This window comes from Planococcus citri, chromosome 2, assembly GCF_950023065.1.
Source record: "Planococcus citri chromosome 2, ihPlaCitr1.1, whole genome shotgun sequence".
Classification (NCBI taxonomy): Eukaryota; Metazoa; Arthropoda; class Insecta; order Hemiptera; family Pseudococcidae; genus Planococcus; species Planococcus citri.
The window spans coordinates 70,617,202-70,635,187 of NC_088678.1; the positions used below are offsets into that span (position 1 = coordinate 70,617,202).

Consider the following 17,986-nt stretch of genomic DNA (forward strand, 5'->3'; position numbering starts at 1 on the left):
ATTACAGGTTTTTATTTTATTGTGATGGATTTCGATTTTTAGTTTAGAATTCATTGGTAAATTTTGCGTAGGAATAAGTAAGTGAAATTATTGATTTTGAGAATAAATAATTGAGGTAGGTACTTGCTAATCTACGAGTGTTTTTGTTTGTTTTAGGTGAAATAATTTGTCTACGTGGGAGCAAAAGATTTATTTACTTAGACGCGCGAAGGATTGGCGAAAAAAGAGGTGAGTTTAAAATTTTTTGAAATTGAGATACCTATATTTTTGTATTTATCTCTATGAAAAATACATGGTGCATTATTCATTTTTTCTAAAAAAGTGTCCACGTTCCTAAAAAAAAAGGACTTTAAGAAAAATTATGCAACAAAAAAACCAGATGAGTCGATCGTAATTTTGAAAATTTTGCGTTTTGGCTCGCCCTTTGCAAAGTTGGACTTCATTTTTGGGCTAAAACAGTTCAAAACTGGATTGAAAAGGTTCGAAGACATGCATTTTTACTGCCATACCTATCATTAATTTAGAAAAATTTTCGTTTCTGCTCCGATTCTTCTACCCCCTCCCCAGAGATTTTTCTGTGTCACGTTTTTGATCAAAATGACTGAAAAAAATATCCGAACTTACCTTGTTCTTTTCGTGGACCATTCATACAGAGTGTCCTGCCACAGAATGACCCTTCTCTATATCTTGATCAGTTGCTCGTACATAACAAGTTTGTAGTGTTCAATTTAGTTCAATTACGTATAAACTCTCTCTCTCTCTCAAAAAAATTCAGAAACAATTTTTCTCTTGAAAACTGGGTACAAAATTTATTATAAAAACTTTTTCGAGTTAATTTTTTACTCGTATTCTGTTGTTTTATGAATTTTGAACCATTTTTGAGAATGTCTTCTAATAATAATTATTGACTTGGCCTCTGCTTTTCTTTTTTCTTTTTTTTTAATTAATGAGAATTGGTGATCTTTTATCGAAAGAGTATCGTATTAATTGTTTTATCTGAATGATATTCACGCATTGCGAATTTTTATGTGTTGGTACCTCGATCATCGGATTCTAATTAGTTGATCCAGTTTTGAAAGTTCACGGAAATGGTGATGTAAGTACCTACGAGACAATTAGGTAGCCGAAATTAGCGATTTCAAGGACCTAATTAAATGAAAAAAATATTATCATTTTAAAAATTATTAGGAGTGGATTTGGAAGGATTCGTGTAATAGAGTCGATTTAAAACCCTAAAAATTCAACTCTCATAATATGATTACAAGTCTCTTCTGAATTGAAAATTTTTAAAATCATTTTTATGGTACTTGGATATGAATTTTGAGCTATTTTTGAGGCTAAAAAATTTACAGTAAAAGGTATTATGTGCAATCGAGAATCTATGTCTTTTGATAGGTAACTATTTTAATGAGATTTATCAATTCGACTTCTGTTTTCATAAAGAATAAAAAGATACACTGTGATTATAACGCATATATTTTCACTTAATTTTAATAATAACAGTAAAGTGGCTGTCCTTAATTGTACCAGTTTGCCACTGTTTTCAAAAAATTCTTCACCAGATAGGTCTCAGAATTTATAGGCTCTAAAAATTAGTACATATTTACAAATTATTGAATTCTTTGAGTTTATCATCAATTCTTTTTACTTTCAAATTATCTTCATACGCCTATATTCTTACAGCTTAATATTTACAGCAACTGCTATTCCACCAATTTGCTACATTTTCCTTTACTAACTGTACATTTTTTTGGAGAATATTCGATTAGGTAGGTATTTTTCAATCGTCTTTGGTGCTGAAAAAAGATGAAAGATTTGAAGGATGGAATTTCGATACTCAAAATATAATTTCACGTTCTTTTGCTTTTTCTTCAACTTCAAAGTATCCTTCAATTCGACAAAGGCGAGGAAATAGATCGGTTTACTTTGAAATTTTTCAAAATTTCATCGATACTGCCATAACATCAACTACCTGCAAGGTGGAAATTGTGTCAGCTGGTTTTTTCTTCATTTTATACAATATTTTAATCGCCTCGATTTCCAATAATCAAATTTGAATTCATGTATCCTAAAAATTCTTCCTCAAAGAGGTACCCTCAAGTATGTACTCGTATCTGTGCTTCCTCGTCTTGTTCTGTGTATCATCCTCTTTTTTCACCAATATAATGCGATATTGAGATATTTCTCTTCATAATTTTGAATAAATTGATAGCGAACGTCGCTATTTTTCTCCTTTGAGCTACCTAAACTGAGTTATACGTCGTACCGAGCATCTTGCTCACGCAACTCGTATATTTATCACATCTGCATCCATCTACGTCAGTAATTACCGCATCATATGGTAAAGAACCGTTTTGAAATTTCGACTGAATGTCAACCAAAGTTGATCCTCGACTTTCGGGCAGATATAGATACACAATGATGCACAATATGACCGAATATGCGGTCAATACAGCGTACAAATGGTACAGTTGGAAATATTCGTCGATTATGTTGAATATTTGGAACGTAATTATGGTGGAAATGGCCTGACTTATGATGCTGAGAGATCCTCCTAATCCTTTGACCGCTTGAGGGAACAACTCGGTTCTGATTATGCTATTTATTGGCTGTACTGTGCCGTTGAAAAACAGCAAATATGAAAAATTCCCCAACAGGAATAACCAATTGAAGATATCTTGATTGCTTTCGATATAAAAATAACTCATTAGAGCGGAAAAAGCGTTTGAAATGGCGACAAAAAGAGCGCCAAATATGAATAACGTGCGGCGAGGAAATACATCTATATAGAAAGTGGTGATAACGTTGATGAGAAGCATGATGATTTGCATAATTAAAGGATAGAATTTCTTCGGTATGGAACCGTTTGATGAAAATATACTGGTGACGTAAGTGGTGAATAAATTTCTTCCTGTTCCAGCTGTAAAGAACTTGATCAAGATGCATATGAATAAAGGTTGCCAGACACTTTTCAGTTGGAGGAAATTCCACCAGTCTAGTTGGCTTTTACGTGCTTTCTCATTTTCTATGTATTTTTTCAAGCTTTCAAATTCGGAATTGATTTTACCGAACGAGTAACCTTGTCTTATTCTAGTTAAATGTAGTCTAGCTTGATTTAATTTCGATTTGCTGATTAAAAAATTAGATGTTTCGGTCGCGATGACCATCGTGAGAAGGCTGATGAATGAAGCGAATGTGATTATCTCGTTGATCGTGTCGATGGATGAACAAAATACGCTCAGGACTGCTGGTAAGATTACGCCGATGGATAGGAAAATTTGGTACACGCTGCTTAGTTGGCCTCGTATGGCGGGCGAGGCTGTTTCACCTATGATGATCAGGCAGGCTTCTTGTGTGAGTGCTTGGCCTATTCCGAGAGCGAATCTGGAAATTTCAAGAATACGTATCAGTTAAAATCAAGGAACTCGAAAAAGAAACCAAAAAAAACATTGTTTGAGTAACAATTCGAAAAAAAAACTAAAAAGAAAGGCAAAGTGGGTACCTATACATTTTTCACGAAAAGAAGAATTCATGAACCCAATCTTCACTTATGACGGAGCAGAAAAAAAGAAAAAATTTCGAAAAAAATTGTAATTTTGTGTTGCTTGAAAAAATGGTACAAATACAGAGATCTTTGGGGCAAAAGCTTAAGAATTTTTTGTTTATGCTGTTTTATAAAGCGAAGAAGATATTAGTTGATTTGTTTTCCGAAAAAGTTCAATTTTGTAGGCTACAGGCACAGTCCAATTGGCTAAAAGTGCATTATAGCCTAAATCAATTTTGAATGAAATTTTTGCTGCCCAAAAAATTCAAATTGAGTTTTTGTGGGTGTGGGTCTAATATTACAAAAAAGACGTTTTTTGAAGTTTTTCGATTGCCCAAGGGGGGAGGGAGGGAATTGAACCTGAAAACCTTCAAGTTTCAAAATGTTTCTGGCCGCAAATTTTTTCCAAGGTTGGGTCATAATTTTTGGCAATTTTCCAAGAAGGTGTCATGCGACCTTTCAAAATGGGTTAAAATTTCGCGAAAAAATCAGATATTTAAATGAAAAGGGTTTTTGAGCATTTCCCAAGAATTTTGAGCCCAAAATTGAGTCATGCTACAGGGATTGTCAAAACAAAGGATAACTTGTCAAAATGGGTTAAAATTTTGGCTTGAAATTGAAAATTTTCATCAAAACTTTTTAAATCAGATTTTTAAGAATTTTCAGCTCAAAATTGAGTCATGATTCAAGTTGTTGGGTCCTACTCGAAAAATTTACATGATTTTGGGCTCAAAATTCTTCAAAAATGTTCAAAAAAAGCATTGATGGAAATTTTTGATTTTCTGACAAAATTTTAACTCATTTTTATAGGTAACGCGACACTTTTTCAAAAATTCCAAAATTCATGACTCAATTTTGGACTAGAAAGTCTTCGGTAATGCTGATAAAGCATTTTCGTTGAAATATTCAAATTTCTTGCAAAATTTTAACTCATTTTGATAGATTGCCAGACAGCTTTCTTGAAAAATCCCGAAAATCACGACCCAATTTTGGGCTTGAAATTTTTTCAAAACGCTCGAAAAATATTTTTGTTGAAATAATTATTTGGATTTCTCTTGACATTCTATTTTGATAGGTTGCATGGCACTTTTACAAGAGTTTCAATAATCAGAACCTAATTTCGGGCTTAAAATTCTTCAAAAGCGCTGATGAAACATTTTCGTGAAAATTTTGAATTTCTCACAAAATTTCAACTCATTTAGATAGGTCACATGACACCTTTTTGAAAATTCTCAAAAATCATGACTCAATATCGAGCTTGAAATTCTTCAGAGTTGCTCAAGAAACATTTTCGTTGAAATATTTGAATTTCTCACGAATTTTCAACTCATTTTGATAGGTCACAAGGTCACTTTTGAGTATAATTCTACAGCAGATCAGTTTTACCTTCTCGAAATTCGGGGGGGGGGGGGGGGTGACCTCGAAATTCGAATGGACCTTGCTTCAACGAACGTAGAACAAACTTCTTTATGCTGTGGATGTAGATTTTTTGATGCTCCCAACTTTGATGAAACCTATTTTTTTAAACTCACTTTCGAGTGGAATTTTTTTCATTAAGTAAGTAGATCTGAATAGCCTCCCTCCTCAATTTTGGTCAATTTTGAAAAAAAAATCAAAATATCATGTGACATATCGTTGATAATGTTTTTGATAACACTGATTTTGAATTTCACCTTACTTTTTTGATCCGAGCCATCCGAGTCTTAGAATAGGCTCTGAATAGAATTTCAAACGTAGATATTGGAAAATTCGTGTGACATGAGACATGAACATGGCTTATGATTTGTTGAGATTTCAAAGTTGTTGATTTAGAACTTCAAAAATTACCTTTTTGTAAATTCCCACGTTTCACTCAATCGAAAAAGTGATCTGACCTGTGCTATTTTGAAATTTCAGATTCTGTGACTTCAAAATATTAAATGCATTTTTCAAACCGATCCTGTTCTTCCTCGTAAGATCCCTTTCTCAAAAAATTCCGAAGAAGTTTTTGGGAAATTTTTTTGAGAATTCCTTGATTTCAAGTCTTACCCGTTGAGTTTTTTTTTAGGATCGACTTTATCGTGTAAAGAGGAGAAAGGACGGTTCGAAAAATGAATTCGAATGTTTGAAATCAGCAACCTCGAGATCTACGAAAGTGCAAAGTCTCTCTATTTTTCTTTTTTTGGGGTCTAGTTTGAAGTTTGATTTTTTTTTGTTTTATTTGTTCTGCAGCAAATTAAATGTTTTTAGGTAAATCGATGACATTTTGCCTTTTGGTCATTTTTTATCATAGTCTTGGTGGGAATACGTTATTGTCAACGCTCTTTTTTTTCGAGATTCGATTAAATGTCCGATTCTGCGACAATAGAGTCTTTATTTTTCTTTATTTTATTGCAATTTGAGATACCTTAATTAGAAAAAATTATGCATTTTACTCGTTTTTCGATCTATTTCGATTGGCCTTCAATGTCCTTATTCTTCTCTGGACCCAAAACTGTCCACCTCATGTGTTACGAGTAATTTCCTCCGGGAAATCTCTAAAAGGTGAAGGTTTTTCTGTAATTTTTTGGGATTTACCCAAAATTAAGACGTCAAGACTTCCATCGTCTTGCTTATACTCACTGTCCAATGTAGTGTGCCGATGGCGTAGTCCACATCGTAATTCCCAACCAAGAGAAGAAATTCAAGAAGGCGATTCCGATGGTAACTTTCTTCCTGCCATATTCATCCACAACCATTCCACCAGGGATAGCGAATACGAGTTTTCCAAATTGGTTGAAAGATGCGATCAGATTGCATACCGAGCATGCGACTTGCTCTTCTCCACCACCCAGGAAATAAATAGCGACTGGGAGCCAGCCGATGGCACATCCCATCATAAAAGCGTTCATGTTAACTGTGAAAAAAAGTGGTCCCATAAAATAATTATTAGTGGTAAAAGTTACCTACTTCATTTTTTAGGGAAGGGGGGGGGGGGGTGCACTGAAAATTACTTTTGACGTGTTCAATTATTTCAATTTGCAGATTGAACGTTTTTTTTCAAATTTTTTAATTTTTCAAAAATATCTAATTTTGAGAAATGCACCATTTTGACTTTTTTTATTTTCCTAGAAATTTTGTTTTTTAAAATTATACCTATAATATCTATCTTATAAATGTAACTTTTTTTCACTGCTCGTGTTTTATTATTTTTTTTCTTGGAAATCAAAAATTAGAATTTTTTTAAAATTGTGAACTAAGGTTGTATGCCTCATGGCACACTTGACCTCGAAAGCCTATATAAATTATCAAATCAACGTCTGGTTGACTCGTAAAAAAAAAATGAACTAACCTGGAAGTAATGTTATCAGCTGTCTTCTAATTGCTTCAACAGGAACATGCTCCGTTTCAATGTTTTCTTTCGAAGAACACAAGTGCCACTTCATTATTGAAAATTTGAAATAAATGTATTTTTTGTATACTTAAGTGTGAAATTTCACTATTTGCTCGTTGAAAAATTTCCAGTGTGTACTGTTTCGATGTATTTACGCGATTGACCAAACTAGCTTTAAATCTCACGTAATTTGAATATTATTTTATCGTTTGTTGTTCTCGTACCTATGTATTTATTTCACCTCGTTGGACCCAACCTATTCACTTATTAAGAAATCGTAACTTATCTGATTCTTTCTCGTAATATATGCGTCTATTTTGTTCGCACCTAATTAAAAAATATTTTTCCGTTTGATTTGATGACGTTGAACCTCGTTTCGTGTTTACATAGTTATTACGTGTGCTTCATGTTCATGGAAAACCGAAACGGGTGAGTGAAATTTTAATTTTAATTATTTCGTCAACAAATTAAATTAGGTATCGGTTTTATTCGGTGTGGTTTTGGTTTAAATGTTTTTTATCTTATCGGTCATAATTATTTTGGATTGAAAAAAAAAAGAAATTAGTGAGTCGATTTTTATACAGTGCAGTGTTTTGCATCTCGTGATAAGGGCTTTCGATGTTTTTTTGTGGGGTTTCTCTCTCTCTCATTCTCTCTCATTGACATTTTTTTTTGACTGGACAAGTGAACATAAACGACTTCAGCTGTATTCGCCTTTCGAGGGATCGCGTTACCCTCCTCATAAGTTGGAATCTGTAGTAATTGTACAGTACCTACCTAAATCCATTGACCTCACTCCTCTCTTCTGTCATAACAATCGTATTTCCTTTCATTCGCATCAAGTGGCATTGACGTTTGAATATGATAGCTGCTTGCACCTTTGGCTTCGTAATCTCATTTACTCATTCATAATGCGTTCGATTGTCCGGAAGATTACGTAATAATTCACGAGTGATGTAAAATATCTGATAATTACGTATGTAGATCGTAAATATCGTATTTACAATAGGTAGAATGAATGGAAAAACCGCAACATACAAAGATAAAAACTGACACAGAAATAATATTGGCGGAGGCTGGAATTTTTTTTTCGAAAAGAAGATTATTCTGAAGGGTTGTTTTGACCCGAAATGATTTTTTTTTAAATTTACGAGGCTTCTCACAAGAAAACAAAAAACATGGGTGACGGGGGGAGGGGGGGGGGTTGAAAAGGGAATTTCTGGCGCAAAAATAGTTTGAGTAAACCAGATTTCTTTCATTTTTATTTTTTTTGTGGAGGAGGAAAGGGGGTTCTGGCACAACTTGATTTCAGAGAATTTCAGAGTCTTCTGTGAGTTTTAAATTTATCCCCTGAGTTTCAAAAATTACTCCGGATAGGTCAAAATGAACCCCTGTTTGTTGTTGAGAGTGTATACAGGGTGCCCAGAAATATCGAGTACCCCTAAAAAAGTTTTCTACCAAAATACTTTGGTTGGTCACAGTGAATGATAATAATGATAGCACATGATTGGTTGTTGAACTGGAGAGATAACATTCCACCAATCATATACATCCATTTCACGTTGCCAACCTATATTTTTAATGAAAAACTTTCTTTGGGGTACTCGATATTTCTGGGCACCCTGTAGGTACAAGTAGGTACCTACTTCTAATCAATTTTATTTCAATTCAGAAAATACTGCACCTCGAAGTGAAGAATAAATTCTTGTAATCTGCAAAATTAAGGAGGTAACGAGTTTTTGAAAATAGATTTCTGATTTTCAAACAAGTTTTTCAAAACTTGAGGGAAATTGGAAAAAGATGAACAAATTTTCTGAAGAGAACTGTATAGATAGGCGTAGACAATATAGGTATAGGTAAGAATATTATTTTCAACCTGATTACAACGACTTTGCTTTTACTTATCTGATTGAAAATTCATCTGTTTATCAATGGAGATCTACGATCTACCAAAACTAATTAATTTTTCTACGAAGTATCGTCAATCGTGCTATTTCTTTCTAATCAATCTTCAGTAGATATGAATACTTACTTGCCCTTATCGTGTGTAGTATTTGATTATAAGGTTATCAACTTATCATATGTAGATGAGAACATTTTTAGTCGAAAAATTTAACAGGAACTGCCCTTATAGGTTATTTAACTGAATTGAAACCTTATAGACATTTCGCGTAGGTACTTGCGGATCTTCGACTCGATCGTATCCTAAAGTAATTTGTTTTTTTTTTCGAAAATGAAGATCTCTTCGTTTATGGGATTATTGTTTTCATTTTCGTTGTTTTTTCGCCCAGGAATAAATGGTAAAGTACCCTTTTACCTACACTAAATTTTATTCTTTGTTACCTAACATGTACGTATTCGGTTCTCGAATAATTTGAAGGAAAAAAAACGAATCCTAGGATTTTCGAATATTTTCCGCGTATTTTAACAATTCCAACCTAAAGTTACAAGGTATTTTCCACAGTTTCGAATCTTTCATTATCATTCATTTATTTCATCAGCCAAGTTTTTCAAAAAAATTTCGCTCGTCTTCCTTTTTATGAAAAACAGTTTTCAGTTTTCAGAAAAATGCCTACAATTTCGTTCATCTCTTTTCATAAAATACCTGATTTAGAAAAAAAAAAAAACAAGAACAAAAAATCGAATTTTTTTCAAATTTTTCGAATTCTTAATCGAATAATTTTACTGATAAAAAATGGTAACACTGCTTTGGCATCTTTTTACCTCATACTTACACTTACTTTCAATATCATCGAAATGTTATTTTTCTTCAATAGGTACCTATTAATAACATATCTTGGGGTTGATTTATGTAAAAATTATAAGTAAATTGAATTTGTAATTTCTTTCAATTGCCTGATTTCTATTTTTAGGTATTACAAATATCGATTATTTTATAATTGAATTGAATTGAAAATAAATCAGTATTGAATGAACGCTGAAATAATAATAGGTTTTTATTGAAACTCATGTTAGATGGAGCTGTTTAGGATTAGCCGGATGGGGAAAAATTAGTGAGGGGAGGGGTCTTGTTTCTAGCTGTGTTTTGTCTTTAATCCTTTCACTGTTGTAATAAATCAAAATTAGCAAGTTTTATCTACAGTAGCGTGCAAATTAGTTTGGGACAGCAGCAAAATCACAACATTACACCACTTTTCAAAACCTCGCTACAACAATACCGCTAACAATTTTGAAAAAAAAAAATTAGAGGGGGTGAAAGCCCTATCCTTTACAAAAATTTTGATGTGTTTGAACCAAAAAAAAAAAGTTTCTTAAAGCTCATAAAAGCTCACTGAAATAAAAATCAGAAAATTTTTAGTGTTTTAGTTTTCCGCATTTACCGGACGAACCGTACGTCCTAGCAAAAATCTGATGACATTATGCTGAAAGAGAATTAAATTCTCTACAATTTCGTTTACATAAAATTTTTGTAGGACGCTCGGTTTCAAAACTGTACACCTTTAAAGTTTGAGTAAAAAAACGTTGCTGCAACTTTTTTTAGTAAAAAAACCAACTTTTTTTTACTAAAACTTCAAAGAGGTGCAGTTTTGAAACAGAGCGTCCTACAAAAATTTTATGATAATGAAATTGTAGAGAATTTAATTCTCTTTCAGCATAATGTCATCAGATTTTTGCTAGGACGTACGGTTCGGCCGGTAAATGCGAAAAACTACAGTAGCGTGCAAACGTTGGTTTTTCTAGTAAAAAAAAAGTTGCAGCAACGTTTTTTTACTCAAACTTTAAAGGCGTGCCGCTTGGAATCCGAGCGTCCTTCAAAAACTGTGTGTAAACGAAATTGTAGAGAATTTAATTCTCTTTCAGCATAATGTCATCAGATTTTTGCTAGGACATACGGTTCGTCCGCTAAATGCGGAAAACTAAAAGCCTGAAAATTATCTGATTTTTATTTCAGTGAGCTTTTATGAGCTTTTAGAAACTTATTTTTTTTTGGTTCAAACACATCAAAATTTTTGTAAAGAATAGGGCTGTCACCCCCTGTAATTTTTTTTTCAAAATTGTTAGCAGTATTGTTCTAGCGAGGTTTTGAAAAGTGGAGTAATGTGATTTTGCTGCTGTTCCAAACCAATTTGCACGCTACTGTACTTACATAATTTCAAGTTATGATAATTTGAACAAGAAATGTTTATAGAAGTAGATACCTATCATTAAAAGGGGGGGGGGCAATTTTAAATGAGAAAAAAATGTGCATTTGTTGTAAAGTTGAAGATTGAGGGGGAAAGAGGGGATAATTGATTGATGTAAAAGGGTCATTCCACGTCAATCGGACCAAGAAGTGGTAGGTGGGTTCACCGATTTTCATGAAATTTTTCCTGTGGAAATACCTTCCAAAGGGATGACCAATGGCGCAAATCGCAGCCCTCTAGCCCATTTTTAACGGCAGCCAGGGGGTGTCAAAGTTTTCGGTGATCCTAAAATACCGTCCATTTCAGCAGCGGATTACTCGATAACCGCGATACCTATTGAAATGGAACTTTTCCCGATAGTTAGGGGTTTTGAAAGGCTTTTTGGTGATATCATAAAAATCAGTGTTGCCACTTTTTTTCGTACAAAAAATTAGCTGAAAAAGTTTCAAAACGTAGTTTTTATATCGTTGCGACTCTCAAAAATTCTGAAAAAAATATATTATGGACAACTTTTCATGCTGAACAACATATCAAAAAATTGGGATGGTAACTTGGCACAAAGTCGATTTAATAAAATTTAAAGTTTGCGAAAAAATGCGATTTTTTTATTTAAAACATGAAAACAAGTTTTGATAGGTAAAGTTGACCCATTTGACCCCTATTTTTACGTATCTGTTGAAAAAGTTGAAAAAACCCTTTCACTCGATGAAATGAACTCCTCACAAAAAAATCAAAATTCGAAAAGATTCAAAAAATGAACGAATTTTTATTTTTTTGTTGTGAGTGTAATTTTTATCAACTTTTTCATGAAATACGTCAGAAAGAGGTCAATATAAGACAACTGAATAAATTTAAACTTTTTTTGATGTTTGAAATTGAAAATTGAATTTTTTCGAATTTTGATTTTCTTGTGAGGAGTTTATTTCATCGAGTGAAAGGGTTTTTTCAACTTTTTCAACAGATACGTAAAAATAAGGGTCAAATGGGTCAACTTTACCTTTCAAAACTTGTTTTCATGTTTTAAATAAAAAAATCGCATTTTTACGCAAACTTTAAATTTTATTAAATTGACTTTGTGCCAAGTTACCATCCCAATTTTTTGATATGTTGTTCAGCATAAAAAGTTGTCCATAATATATTTTTTTCAGAATTTTTGAGAGTCGGAACGATATAAAAACTACGTTTTGAAACTTTTTCAGCTAATTTTTCGTACGAAAAAAAGTGGCAACACTGATTTTTATGATATCACCAAAAAGCCTTTTAAAACCCCTAACTATCGGAAAAAGTTCCATTTTAATAGGTATCGCGGTTATCGAGTAATCCGCTGCTGAAATGGATGGTATTTTAGGATCACCGAAAACTTTGACACCCCCTAGCTGCCGTTAAAAATGGGCTAGAGGGCTGCGATTTGCGCCATTGGTCATCACTTTGGAAGGTCTTTCCACAGGAAAAATTTCAAAAAAATCGGCGAACCCACCTACCACTTCTTGGTCCGATTGACGTGGAATGACCCAAAATAGAAATAGAGGAGGAGTCAATTTTCTGTTTTTCAAGTGAATCAAATTTTTGAGAAAGAAAAAAAATTCCAAAATGAAAAAAAATTCTCTGCTACGAGTATCGCTTCAATCCAAAATACCCCCACCACAAAGCTTTCAATTTCGTCAAGCTTTCTGTCGGTATTTCAGACCGATTTGAGTGGATTTCTAACAGGATTTCATGACTTGATGAAAAATCCTCTGTTTGAGATCTAGATTTTTGTTTCATTCTTCATTTCGTGGACAAAGGCATTTTTCTCATCAAGTTTTTATTTTTGGTCAACTTGGGAAATGTCAGATGACTTTTTTAAACAATCGTTATACCTAATGATTTTTTCCTTATTGATTTTGAAGGAATGTTTTCAAAAAGTGCTGCTTTTGTGTTGTTGAATTATTTTTGAAGAAAATTTCCTCACTCATATTTAGATTGTTTTGTTGGAGAAATGAAGGATTTCGGTTTTTTCAAAACTTCCAACCCTTCATTTTCCCAAATAGAGCGGGCAAATAGCGGTTTTAAAAAGGAAAAAATTGGCACATACATTTTTTCTACGGTAATGTGTTTAGATGAACCCCCTGAGCTACCAAAAAAAAACTGAACCTCGTACCCCTGGAGCTAATTTTTTTAGGGGGCTAAAACCGGTTGCGATTCACGTTTTTTGCGATTTACTCCGAAAATACCAGGTTTACGAGAAAAATTACCATGACTAAAAATGTTCCCCTTCAAATTCTTGACAATTTGATACTACGCTCGATACCCATCCCTCAAGAGGGGTGTCTGAAAAAAGGGGTGAAAAAAGTAGGTGTCTCAAAAAAGGTCAGTCCAATAAATTGATCAAAGGTGCCACTTTATATCATTCGTTTTCGCTCAAATTTTTTTTACAAAGTCTATTTATCCAACTATTAATCACAACACCATTTATTGGTCTTCAATTCTCCCTGGGGGTTGGTGGGGGTGCTTGATTTTTCAAGTAACGCACAACTGAATCATATATTTGAAAAACCAATCTGGACATGCGATAAATCGAATAGTATGTTTTCGAGGTCGCTGAATACGAATACCAACTTATGGGGGGGGGGGGGGGTCCAACTCCTCGAAGCCTCTCTGTGCCCCGAAAAGGGGGTTAAAATTTTGAAAAATCGTGAAAAGTCGAGTGATAAATCGAATGGTATGTTTTCGAGGTCGCCAAGTACGAATATGAACTTATTTTTTGGGTCGCACCCCCCAATGTCCCTCTGTGCCCCAACAAGGGGGCCAAAATTTCAAAAAATCATCAAAAAGTCGAGTTATATATCAAATGGAATGTTTCTGAGGTCGCCAAGCACAATTATGAACTTATTTTTTGGATCCTACCCCACAATGTCCCTATGTGCCCCAAAAAAGGGGTTCGTTTTTTTTTTGGTAGTTCATAGGGCGTTCATCTGAACAGATTCTCAATGAAAAAATTTATGTGTCAATTTTTTCCTTTTCGCTCTCGCTTTTTCACGTTATTTTCCTGCTCTAAAAATTATTTCTCTTCGAAAGCTCAACTCTATTGCGATTTGATGAATCGAACAGGGTGCCAGATTACACTCCTCAAAGCAATTCGTATCCCCAACATGGACACCTATTACAGACCCTCTAAAAGGTTAAAATTATTTTCTAATTGAAATGATATCTTTCGCAGAACCTGATTCGTCGGATCTGGATCTCTTATCACGTGGACAAATCTGCAGGAAAGAGACCGTCGGGAAAATTTCTACCGAAGTTATTGACACGAAGATCGACGACTCTTCTTTCGTGGAACTCATTTATAACAGTACTTTTTGGTCCGATAAGTCGGGTTTTATTCATTATTTATTAAAATCTCCTGCGAAAGTCTTACTAGTCATTTACCCGAGACGTTTTGGTAAAACCACTATTGCAAAAATGGTTCATTTGTTCGCAAGAATTCTCGATACGTCTTTACCGGACGAACAACGTTTAGAATTAATCCGAAGTTGCTACTTCAAAAATGGTTCGATTCCTATCTTCAACCCTAAATCTACTGGTTCGGGACGGTGGATGATCACCGACACCATTAATATCGTGCCAAGTCCTCTGCTCAGCCGAGAAACAAAATTCGTTGAAAATCACATGGGAGAATATCCTGTGATATATATGGATTTTTCCACGTTGAAAGGGGTGTACGATGATCAGCTTCTTAGACAAATGAATACTTTGATCCGGGAAACGTTTCGACAACATGTCCATCTGCTCGAATATTTTAAATCTATCAACGATACGTTCGCCGAAACTAAATTCAAGTTTTTTCTCAACGCTATAAATGAAAACGAGATTCAGTTGTTGCCTAGTATACCGTTTTTGGCGGAAAAGCTATCCGAGTATTTTCATCGTAAAGCGCTGATTATCGTTGACGAATGCGATTCACCTTATAATTCATTGCTGTTACCACCATACATTTACAAAGGCGATAAACTTAATAATTGGTTATTTTACTTTAGAAGTGTGATGGAATGGTGGTTCAAGTTGAAAACGCATGATTACGTTCATAATATATTTCTTACCGGTGTTATGAGCTTTCCAATGGTTTCCGGTCTCTGTGATGTCATTTGTGTCGATCAGAGAAGCATATTGGGCGAATTTAATTTAAACCAATTTTTCGGATTTTCATCATCAGAAGTTAAAACTTCATTAACGTTGGCAGAGAAAAAGGAATATTTTTCTATACACGAAGAACTGACCTCCAAGTTCTCGTACGAAGACATAGCCAACTTTTACGGAGGCTATCACAGTATGGGAAGCGACCCGAACACGATATTCAATCCGCATTCTGTTCGTTTATTTTTCGAAAATTCAGCCCTAAATCCGTACTGGTACAGCAGCGATATCATCGATTCATTTGTAAAGTTATTACGATTTGAAGATCTCATGTACAAGATTGGCCAGTTATATGAAACTAGAGCCATTGTTCTTCCAGTACATATCTTGAACGATATTGATCAAAGTGGTCTTATGAGAATTAAGGAATTTGTTACCAACGACGATATCGAAACAGGGTTTAATGGGATGGATTCAGAAGTGGTGCTGGGAGTGCTCTGTCATATGGGATACATTACAGCTGTGAAAGATTCATTCCACTATACCGGTTATGCCATCGATACCTTTATGGCTAAAATTCCAAATGAAGAAATTCGAATAACTCTGTTCGAACGATGGTATACGGTTGTCGTGCTCGATAGAATGCACAAGAATATTCCAAATCCAGTCTTCGTGGACGAAATTGGCACAGAACTACAGTCATGTGGTGGAGAAAGGTCAATAAAATCTCGAAAAGGAATCGAAGGATTGTTGGCTAAAATTATACTCTGGATTACTCCATTTGATGAAAAAGTTGCAGAAAGTACAGTAATGGAAATAAGTAAAGTTTACAATTCTGATCGCAATATCTTCAGGAAAACATTTCTTGTGTGCAACATTATAATTGATGTTGCGAAGAAAGTTTTTCTATGATGAGAACCATATAGAGACCTATAAATACCTAAGGTATAGCCAGTATGGGAACTGGAATCAAAAGACTTTCAACCCGAGATGTATTTAAAGAAACGACCTAGAGAACCTCCGAAGGGTTAATTAGTATAACATGCCTGTTGAAATTCCAATCTTCTCCACTCACCCTCGATGTAAAAATAGATTTTTGACACGATTTGTTTTTTTTTTCTATTTTCCACTTCAATTATACATTTATTTTTCGGTACTTTTTGTTCTAGAATGTTTCTAGGTATAATAAATATTTTGAATTAATATTCCTAGAATGCAAAAAACTATGAAATAATTTATCAAAAGCAGTGAAACAATAAATCCGTTTTTGGCAATTTTTACTCAGAAATCAGAAAATTGCGTTCATACATAAAAATGATAAAATACTTGAATGAAAGATTGGTGCTCCAAATTATCGAAAATTCGCCTGCGTCGAATATTTCTGATTTGTGAATTGAAATAAATATTGCGATTAAAGGTATGGGAGTTCTTTATCAGAGGTTAAAATGCTCCCAACTTTGATTAACATTTTTTGAGCATTTGAGCGACGCACAATTACAAACGTCCGCGCGTCCCTTCTGTCTATAGATTATCCAACATCCAGTTCAATGTTTAGTGTTCTCAATAGAAAGAAGGAGGTTCATTATGGCATTTATGGCCCTTTTCATGCCCCTCCCTTCTTCGACACTTGAATGGCCTTTTCTTATTTCTTAAGCAGCGTTCTATCTCAAATTTCACCACCCTCGAAAGTGATCTGCAGCGATGAAGTCAAAAATTGACTTGAAAAAAAATTTCAAGCATGCCAGTTGATTACGAAGTAAAATGAAACATATTTGCTGCAAACCTGACCTCGATAGCTTTTCATGGTTTCCCAAAATATGGACCACAAAAAAAAGTCAAAAACTGAATTTTTCAATATGAGCCAAGTTGTTGAGGGGGTTGCAAATGATATCAATTGAACTTACTACTAGTCGCAATAAACCATGAAAAGGGCATCATCCGGGGCTGAACGCGGAAGAGACAAAAAAGGGGGTTCCAAAATTTCCAAAAATTGAAATACCCCCTCCACAACCTCCAAAAAAGTTAAAAATGAAAAAAACGTTATATTCTGCATTGCTTACCCTTAAAGCAACGTGTATTCGCTAATTTTGATTTTTTTTACATTTCCGAGCAGTGGGAAAATATCACCTAATATTAATAATAAGGACCACCCCCTATAGAAAAAAGGCCATTCAAGTTTCGAAGTAGGGAGGGGCATGAAAATGGTCATAATGACCCTCCTTCTTTGGATGTGCATCACTTCCACCCTTTTAAATCGATCCTTTGAGATGAAAATTGTTCTCTGAGGTAGGGTATCTATTTTTTTCCTTGTGAAACTATTTTTTTTTTGCAATTCTTCTTGCTTATATCCTCTTTTACCTATTCCAAAGTTTGTGAATTTTATTGAAGCCCCGCGACTTCGTGTAATCACCTGAAACGAAAATTGCGAGTTGGGGTAGGGGTTTTGGAACTGTTTGTGTGTCAAAGCAAAGATGACCAGGTGATTTATTGGTGTGGAATTCATGGAATTGTGTCAGCATCGGAAATAAGAAAAGCAGGTGAACAAAAGAAGTAGAAAAATGGCAAAAAAAGAAAACAAAAGCTGAAAAAAGAAACTGAAAAAAATAATTCCATTTTCAGTTTTTATTTTTCCGTTTTGAGTTTTTACATTTCAATTTAAGTTCTGGTTTCAACGTCAAGTTTAGTCATTTCAATGTCACTTTTATCAGTTTTCAGTTTCGGTTTTATAGTCGGGGAGCACACATAGGGATCTATTGCACCCTCCCGTCGATCCTCCAGGATAACTTTTTTCTTAAAGGAGGAGTCCTAAGGAACATTTCTAGCCCTTGTACT

The 17,986-nt window shown here is 34.2% G+C and overlaps 2 protein-coding genes across 3 annotated transcripts; one reads left to right on the top strand and one right to left on the bottom strand.

Annotated features, from left to right (window-relative positions):
- Window positions 1-1,458: 1,458 nt before the first annotated feature.
- Window positions 1,459-7,094, bottom strand: LOC135837498 (uncharacterized). The gene is made up of 3 exons (XM_065352798.1): window positions 6,855-7,094; window positions 6,146-6,419; window positions 1,459-3,384 (listed from the first exon to the last, which is right to left on the bottom strand). The coding sequence occupies exons 1-3, from the start codon at window positions 6,946-6,948 to the stop codon at window positions 2,244-2,246; spliced, it is 1,509 nt and encodes a 502-aa protein (XP_065208870.1). The 5' UTR covers window positions 6,949-7,094; the 3' UTR covers window positions 1,459-2,243.
- A 144-nt stretch (window positions 7,095-7,238) lies between these two features.
- On the top strand, window positions 7,239-16,259 carry LOC135837497 (uncharacterized). Of its 2 annotated transcripts, none has more exons than XM_065352797.1 (2): window positions 7,239-7,325; window positions 14,241-16,259. In XM_065352797.1, the coding sequence occupies exon 2, from the start codon at window positions 14,483-14,485 to the stop codon at window positions 16,064-16,066; it is 1,584 nt and encodes a 527-aa protein (XP_065208869.1). In that variant the 5' UTR covers window positions 7,239-7,325; window positions 14,241-14,482; the 3' UTR covers window positions 16,067-16,259. The 2 variants fall into 2 exon arrangements, with proteins under 2 accessions (XP_065208869.1, XP_065208868.1); XM_065352796.1 differs by lacking the exon at window positions 7,239-7,325 and adding an exon at window positions 8,722-9,196.
- Window positions 16,260-17,986: the final 1,727 nt, after the last annotated feature.

What these genes read in the sequence shown, in the direction of transcription:
- LOC135837498 (XM_065352798.1), bottom strand. Translation starts at nt 6,948, where the DNA reads ATGAAGTGGCACTTGTGTTCTTCGAAAGAAAACATTGAAACGGAGCAT. An exon ending in GCTGATAACATTACTTCCAG is followed by an intron (nt 6,420 to 6,854) that starts GTTAGTTCATTT and finishes TTTTTTTCACAG; the next exon opens with TTAACATGAACGCTTTTATG. An exon ending in TCGGCACACTACATTGGACA is followed by an intron (nt 3,385 to 6,145) that starts GTGAGTATAAGC and finishes TGAAATTTCCAG; the next exon opens with ATTCGCTCTCGGAATAGGCC.
- LOC135837497 (XM_065352796.1), top strand. Translation starts at nt 9,130, where the DNA reads ATGAAGATCTCTTCGTTTATGGGATTATTGTTTTCATTTTCGTTGTTT. An exon ending in TTTTCGCCCAGGAATAAATG is followed by an intron (nt 9,197 to 14,240) that starts GTAAAGTACCCT and finishes TATCTTTCGCAG; the next exon opens with AACCTGATTCGTCGGATCTG.